Source organism: Quercus lobata, chromosome 2, assembly GCF_001633185.2.
Source record: "Quercus lobata isolate SW786 chromosome 2, ValleyOak3.0 Primary Assembly, whole genome shotgun sequence".
NCBI classification, from domain to species: Eukaryota; Viridiplantae; Streptophyta; class Magnoliopsida; order Fagales; family Fagaceae; genus Quercus; species Quercus lobata.
In genome coordinates this window covers 34,401,687-34,410,471 of record NC_044905.1, presented here as the reverse complement: position 1 = coordinate 34,410,471, position 8,785 = coordinate 34,401,687, and the positions used below count along the sequence as shown (strand labels likewise).

Below are 8,785 nucleotides of genomic sequence, written 5' to 3'. Positions count from 1 at the left end.
ATACTTAATAGTATAATTTTAGAGATAAATATATAATGACTTATCTTCACAGTTTGTGGCTCTAGCCATATAACATCAGTGGACTTGTAATATTTCAGCAGCATGATAAAATAAGTCCAGCGGTATAATATGATATTATGAGTCCTTTCATGGTGACTTCATAATTGAAGGGGAAAAATGGGTGCCAATGAAGGGAGAGAGAATGTCCAGCCGTGTGCATAGGTCAGTTAAGTTTATCTCTTTTATCATATACTTAAATGATTTTCCCCATGTAATGCTCTTTTAGTTATTAGTCAAATATGAGTGATATTGCCTTCCATGAGAAATGCTTTTGTAATATGTTCTTGGAAGAGTGTTTGGTATCTTTTAAGATGTATGAAGATGGTAAAAAATATATATGTTTTGTGAGATATGGTGTTTGTAATACGTATAAGAATTATATGTAGATACTTTGTTGAATATGAATCTTGTATATAATTACTTTGTGAGACATGAAGTTCAAAGATATATAAGAAGTATGTATGGATATTTTCTGAGGGATGTGTTTGTAAAATATAGGGAAGTATGAGAGATATTGAGATTAAATATAGTAAATACATGAGGTTATAGTTGCTGCTGGAGTGGTTTTTGTGTTATGTCATGGGTTACGTTGCTTTCTAAGAAGGGAGATTTTGTATGAGAAATAAAGAAGGAGATGGAGATGTGTTTTTGGGCAGCAAAATGATGAAGTTTCAAAATATTAAAGTGTGGGAGAGATGAGTAGTAATGTGTGTAATAGGTGTTATCTAGAAAAGGGATTTTGTAAGAGAGATGAAGAAAGATATGGAGATGTTTAGAGATATGGCAGCAAAATGAATAGAGTTTCAGAATATTGAGGATGAGAGAGGGATGGATGGTGTCTTAGTGTGTGGCTTGGTCCTCTTTATATAAAGCCAAGCATGTAACTAGATTAGAATTACTTGAAGGGAAATTTAGCAAATAAGGAAAAGTCTTTGACAAAGTAAGTGGTTTCATTAGTGGGTTTTTGTTTTTTAGCCAAAAGAAGAAAGTTTGAAACTTTAATATTGTTGGAGCTGCTGTTATAGCTATCAGCTCTACAGCAATAACTGCTGGATAATGTCATCTGAATGACATCTTCTACTGGAGGAAAATATTTGGCATTAAATTCATGATTTAGCTGAAAATTGTAAGATAACTTTTATGGGACCTTTCTATTTCTGGTACTGCAACTGGAGGCTAAGAATCTTAGCTTAAAATGGTAGGATTTCTTTTATGGGATCCTTACTTCTTTTGGCATAGCAAGTAGTTGCTGGGATTGACCATTAATGGGTAAGTGATGTCATTTTAGGACATGTGTCAACTACCTAAGTTGCTGCTGGAGCTAATACAGCTTCTGCTGAAACCATTGTTAGTACTTTTGGCTAAGTTTCCTCTTTTGGAAAATTATATGTTTAATCCATATATAATTTTGGTAAGTAATAGACTAGTAAGTTGATATTTGATGAAATTTTAAAGATGTAATTATGGTCTCTTTGTGTTTTAACCAAATCTTGGAGAGCAAGGAGAGCATTTAATGCTAGATATGAGATATTAATATAGATTTTGTCACGTGCTTGAGATTGATTTAAATGAAGATAATAATATAATTTATATAAAATAATATAATTACATTTTTAAACTTATATTATATGATGAACATTAATTTTTTTGTAAAGAGTATGGGGAGTTTTATCATTTTAAGTATTATGTGATATGAGAGACTTACCAAAGGTTACCTATTGCATACTAACCCGTCAAAGTTCAAGGAATGGGGGAAGACATGCCAAGTAACATGTTTTCTTTTATCAACTTTGAACCACTAGAGCTTTACTGAACATACTTCTTGGCCCTCCAAACCACGACTCCCAAAATTCCCCCGATGAGACTCACAAGCTTAGATCATGAGATGAAAATGAGATGCTATGCCATGAGCTTGAACTATGGGCTTTGATAAGATAATATCGCCATGAGTTTTGGACCATGGGCTTCAACGTCATTTTGTTAATATGGCTCTTTTGGGCTTTAAAAGAGGTTTTTCCAAAATCCATAATTTGTTGATGTGGTGCGAGTTGCCAATGAAATAAATTCCATTTCTTGTGAAAAATTTGTCCTCAACAACTTTTAATCTCAAACTAGTTAATTGAGACTAATGTGAATACTCTTAGAAATAGCTATTACATTCATCTTAAAGAGGAATAGCTATTATTCAATTTAAAGAAAAGTTATTCCTATGTAATAACTAATTCATGTAATAAAGATGCAACCAAATGACCAATTTTCTCTTGGTGTATCCAAAGAGAGAAAATTTGAAAAGCATACAATTCGTCAAACAGGTTCCATAAACTTCCACAAACTTAATAGCTTTTTGAAAGTCAAGGCAAAAAATTGAACCTACAAAGTTAGACTTAGAAGTGCTTGATGCATAGTCTCTTGACAGTCTCGGATTCTATTTTGAATCAAGAGGAGAAAAGTAGCTCTTCCTCTTTTGTCTTCGTTTGAATACAACTTACAAGTATTATAATGTTGAAAGTTCAAATTTGAAACATGTTATTGTATTAACAGTGGTCTTCATTAAACTTTTACACTATTTTACCAATAACTTCACAATTCAAAACTTATAGGGTCTGTTTGGATAAAACTTATTTTGCTAAAATTGAAAACTGAAAACTGAAAATACTGTAGCAAAATAATTTTTAAATTTGTGAATAGTGCCGTGGGACCCATTTTTAATGAAAAAGTTGCTGAAAAGTAGAATTTGTGGGTCCGTAAATAGTACACGGATGCACTGTTCACCGTGGAAAGTCAACATTTGCGGTTACTGTTCATGAAACAGTGCATGAACAGTAACCACATTCCCTGAAACACGTGAAAACCCAAAAAAAAAAAAAAAAAAAAAGGAGGAAAACGCAAAACGTGCAAACTAGCAAACGCAACGCGTTATCCAAACATCACCTAAATTAGGTAATTTATATGCCTATTAATTCATGGACGCAATAATTGATTTTTATTGTCAGTATTTATATAAATGTGTATACATGTATGCGCACACACATATAAGGTTAGAATCAAGTTACACCTGATATAACTAAAAATGACGTTACACAACCTTTTTTTTTTTTTTTTAGAAGAAATGTTACTTAACCTAATAACTTTTTATTAATATTTTGAAAATCTCACTATTGAATTATATGTTTTATAGTATATTCTTAACACACATGTCAAACTTTATTTCAATCAAATTTGATTTACTTTTCAATCCATAAGCTCATATTTATACATAATTTTATACAAAAACTTGAAATTTAAATATTTTATAGATTAGATAGTTATTGATATTTGATTATCTTCGAACTTTGTAAGCATAAATGATATAAGAAGAAAATGTAATCTACCCGAGGATTTATCAAAAATCATGTTGTACCCTATATAATCCTAAAGTTTAACAAAATTTCAATATTTTTTTTTTCATGTTATTCTCATTAAAAGATTAAGTCCAAACCTCGTTTCAAGGAGGCAAAGTTATAACCATAATTATTAAACTTGGACCAACCCACTCAGTTGGACGGCAATCCAGTGACCTAGCACCTAAACCAGTCCGGGTGTTTAAATTAATGGACCATTTATGCATATGACCCAATCAAACCCGGTGGGTTTGTGGTGACTCGAGTAACCCAGATGAGTTTATATAACCCGGTTGAGTTTCTAAAATTTGTAAAATTACATCTATAGGTTCACTTTATTGACTTTTTTGCTGTTTAATGTGTTATAATATGGTAATTTAAAAAATGAGAAAACATAAAGAGTTAAAAAAAAATGCACTTCTTTGTCTATCTACTACCTCCAAGACTCACATCCTATCAAAAGACTACTCTGTTATTGGGAAACTTTGATTTTGAATTATAATTGCAAATTTAATTTAAGCATATGCCTTTTTTTTTTTTTTTAATTTACATATTTATATTATGATTTCTTAAACTTATTAATTTTTTTATTTGACCTTGCGGTTTGACCGGTAACTCACTAGTTAAATTGATGACCCAGTGACCCGACTCATAGACCGGAACAATGTCCAAATCAGGTTTAATAACTATGGTTATAACACATCTATAGTGTATATAAGATCTAAAAATTTACCAAGATTCTCATAACTCAACTGTCATTTTTTGGATTTTTTATGGAGGTTCAAATCAAATCTCTCTCTCTCTCTGGAAGAACTTCCAGAAGAAGAAGAAGAAAAATCCAATGTTAATAACAACGACCACACGACCTTGCCCATTCAGCAGCAATTCAATACCGACGGGCAGCAATTCAATACCAACGACCTTGCCCATTCAGCAGCAATTCAATACCAATAATAAGTGGTCCTGAATGAACCTTAATTTTTTGGGGCAAACTTCATTGGTTATCTTGAAAGACCCGCACACCCCCACCAAAGCAGCCAAACAAAAACACAAATCAAAAATCCCCCAAAGTCCCAACTCTCCTCTTCCAAGTCTAACTCTTCTCTCCCAATCCACTTCCTTTACAATCCAATCTCTCTAATTTAAACACGCGGATTTGAATAGTTTTATGATCCGTCACAATTGAAAAATATAGTATAAAATATTATTTATTCTCTAAACTTGATTAAAAATTCGTTTTTTATTTTAGAATTTTTAAATGTTATTTTTCTCATCTTAAAGTTTGTAAAGAGTTTCAATTAGAGGGAGTTTCACACACATATATATTTAGATTAGGTTTAAGTTAAAATAAAATTTCTATCTTCTATATTAAAAAAAAAAAAATGATCTATTTTAATTTTTTTTTAGTAGAATTTCAATTATAGGTCTGTCTCTGATGATTGTACTCTTTTTTATCAAACCAAAATACCAATTACTTTTTAGTATAGACGGAGATTGAACTCCAAATTTTTTAGAGTTTGGTTTACCTCCATTACTTTTTAAAAATGAATTTTCTTTTGTTTTAACGAGAGACTATCACATCACCCACTAACTAGATAAAATATGGAGATTAAAACTCACTACCACTTGCCATTGTATATATAAAACAAAATAACATGTCTAATTAAAAAAGTACTGAAAGTAAGTCAAATCTAATATTTTATTCAACCATCAAGACTTTATCAATTGAAATAACTAAAACCCACAATCTATTTTAAAATTCAAAGACAAAAAGAAAAATACTCTCAATAGTTTATTAATAACAAAAATAAAATTTTTTAATACTTTAGGATGAAAAACAAACTTCAAATAGGTGCGCGTTTGGATGGAGATGAAAAATTAAAATTATTTCACTATTCAGTATATTTTTGCTACTATTTATGAGCTCCACTGCACATTTTAGTACTATTCATAAGCTCATCGTATTATTTCAACTAACTTTTACCTCTATCTACAATACTTTTAATTCTAACAATAACTTTTCAATTTCAACCAAATAAACTATCTCCAAGCGCTATCTAGATTGAAAATTCCTCAAACTGGGTGGCCAACGGCCAATAAAAATAAAACAAAACTGGTCAAACTCAAAGTCAAAGTCAAAGTCTTCCCTCCCTTGGCTCCACTCCACTTCAAACTTAAAACCCCATCAATCTTCTCCTCTCTTTATATGTCTTCTTCGCTCACAAACTTCAGACCCCAGAGAGAACCAAAAACAAAATGATGTTAAGGTTCCTTGTCTTCCTCCTCCTTGTTCCAACCATATCAGCAGCAATCCCACCAGGCTCAACTCTCTACGCCACAAACACAAACACAAACACAAACACCAACACTAACCAAAACTGGTCTTCACCAAACTCCATCTTCTCACTAGGCTTCCTTCCTCACCCTCAATACCCCACTTCCTTCTTAGCCGCCATCTTCTACTCTGGCGGTATACCCATCTGGACTCCAACCACAGCCCCAGTAGATTCCTCTGCTTCTCTCCAGTTCCTCACCACTGGCTCTCTCCGCCTCGTCAATGGCAGTGGCAGCACCGTATGGGACTCCAACACCACCTCCCGCGGCGTCTCCTCCGCCTCCATTGACGACTCTGGCAACCTTGTTCTCTCCAATTCTACCTCCACAGTTTGGTCCTCCTTCCAAAATCCCACTGACACTATCGTTCCCTCTCAGAATTTCACTACTTCTATGATTCTGCGATCTGGGTCTTACTCCTTCCGGCTTCGTACTTCCGGTAACCTCACACTCCTTTGGAATGATACTATCGAGTATCACAATCAAGGTTTGAATTCTTCGTATAATGCTACTTTAACTTCACCTATACTAGGATTACAGTCTATTGGGATTTTGTCTATTGCTGATCCTAGATTGTCTGGTCCCGCTACTTTTGCTTATAGCAATGATTATGCCGAAGGGAGTGATTTGTTGAGGTTTTTGAGGTTAGATAATGATGGGAATTTGAGGATTTATAGCTCTGGTAGAGGGAGTGGGACTGAAACTGCTAGATGGGCAATTGTTGAGGATCAATGTCAAGTTTTTGGATATTGTGGGAATATGGGAATTTGTAGTTATAATGATACGGCTCCCATTTGTGGATGTCCGTCTCTCAATTTCGAGCCGGTTGATCCTATGGATGCTAGGAAGGGCTGTAAAAGGAAGAAGGAGACTCAGGATTGTCCTGGGAATGCTACTATGTTTGATTTGGATCATACACAGTTCTTAACATACTCTCCAGAGATCAATTCTCAAGAGTTCTTTGTAGGTATTTCTGCTTGTAGGTCCAATTGTCTTGTGAATCCTGCTTGTGATGCTTCCACATCGTTGTCAGATGGGACGGGCCAGTGTTATTTAAAGCCACCCGGTTTTATGAGTGGCTATCAGAGTCCGGCACTGCCTAGTAGTTCCTATATCAAGATTTGCTCGCCTGGGATTCCAAACCCGTTGCTTTCTGAGCCAATTGGTGGGAAGAGCAGCGGTCTGAGGATGCATACATGGGTTGTAGCTATTATGGTTATAGGTACCATCTTTGGATTGGTTGCGTTGGAGGGTAGTTTGTGGTGGTGGTGTTGTAGAAACAACCCTAAGTTTGGGACGCTGACAGCTCAATATGCTCTTCTGGAGTATGCTTCTGGTGCTCCTGTCCAATTTACTTATAAGGATCTCCAACGCTCAACAAAGGGATTCAAGGAGAAGCTTGGAGCTGGAGGATTTGGTTCTGTGTATAGAGGTGTTCTTGCTAATAAAACAGTTGTTGCTGTCAAGCAGCTTGAGGGAATTGAGCAGGGGGAGAAACAATTCAGAATGGAGGTTGCGACTATAAGTAGCACCCATCATTTGAATCTGGTGAGATTGATTGGTTTTTGCTCCGAAGGTCGTCAAAGACTTTTGGTATACGAGTTCATGAAAAATGGGTCTCTTGATAATTTGCTTTTTGTAGCAGAAAATCAGTCAGAAAGATTGTTGAATTGGGAGTTTCGGTTCAATATTGCCCTTGGCACTGCAAAGGGGATCACTTACCTTCATGAGGAGTGCCGAGACTGCATTGTCCACTGTGATATAAAGCCAGAAAACATTCTATTGGATGAGAACTATTCTGCCAAAGTCTCAGATTTTGGTCTAGCCAAGCTGATTAATCCGAAGGACCATAGGTACCGAACCTTGACAAGCATCAGAGGTACTAGAGGATATTTGGCACCAGAATGGCTGGCAAATCTTCCGATAACCTCAAAATCTGATGTTTATAGTTACGGTATGGTACTGTTAGAGATAGTGAGTGGGAGAAGGAATTTCGAAGTATCTCCAGAAACCAATCGGAAAAAATTCTCTGTGTGGGCATATGAAGAGCTTGAGAAGGGTAATGTCAAGGGAGTCCTTGACAGAAGGCTGGCTGACCAAGACATCAATATGGAGCAAGTCATGAGAGCAGTTCAAGTAAGCTTTTGGTGCATCCAAGAGCAACCATCACACAGACCAATGATGGGGAAAGTGGTCCAGATGTTAGAAGGAATTATAGAGATTGAGAAGCCACCTGCGCCTAACGCTGGGACTGATGGGTCTGGTAATGGAACCAGCATAAATGTAAACAGCAACGTAAGCATTTTCTCCCCCATTACAGCTTCAGCCCCAGCTCCCTCTTCCTCTTCATCAGTCCAATTAGCAGAAGTTTCACTTTATGCTTCTGGAAAGAATTTGGAGAGGGCCTCATCATCCCTTCTACATTCAGTTTAATTGCCTGCATATATATTCTTTCTCATGAACTTCTTTCAGGAGAATTTCTAATCCAGATTTGACACAGAAAAACTTCAAATGCAATACATGATATTGATATGATATCTAGTAGAAATGTAATTATTATAGTACATAATTTTGTCAAGATGGAGCTCAAGGGGTAGCACAATCGATTAGAGACCACAAATCATACTCCCTCACTTGTTCGATACTAGTTCAAATCTCTCATTCCCCTTCTCCTTACACCAAAAATTATTTATATAAAAGAATAATGTTGCCAAGATGGGTTTTTGCAATTAGAGATGAGCTACTTGTATAGGTTTAATTTCAAATCATTTATGAAATGTAAAATTAATCATTAGCAGAACCATTGTATTCTAAACATTTTTTGTTTTTTGTGTAAATTTTACCCACTTGTCATTGTTGCAGTTTCAAAAATTAGGATAGTGAGATAATTTGCTTCTAGACTGGAGCAAAATTGAGAGAACAGATCAATTTTTTTATTTCTATTTTATGCCAGAAAATAACAGATGATTATGATCATTCAAAATGATCAGTCCAGGCAAGTTAATTGCTTA

At 34.9% G+C, this 8,785-nt stretch overlaps 1 protein-coding gene across 1 annotated transcript; it reads left to right on the top strand.

Moving 5' to 3' along the window:
• Positions 1 to 5,638: 5,638 nt before the first annotated feature.
• On the top strand, positions 5,639 to 8,785 carry LOC115975430 (G-type lectin S-receptor-like serine/threonine-protein kinase At1g34300). The gene has a single exon (XM_031096208.1). It carries the CDS (start codon positions 5,697 to 5,699, stop codon positions 8,205 to 8,207), a length of 2,511 nt encoding a protein of 836 aa, XP_030952068.1. The 5' UTR covers positions 5,639 to 5,696; the 3' UTR covers positions 8,208 to 8,785.

What these genes read in the sequence shown, in the direction of transcription:
- LOC115975430 (XM_031096208.1), top strand. Translation starts at nt 5,697, where the DNA reads ATGATGTTAAGGTTCCTTGTCTTCCTCCTCCTTGTTCCAACCATATCA.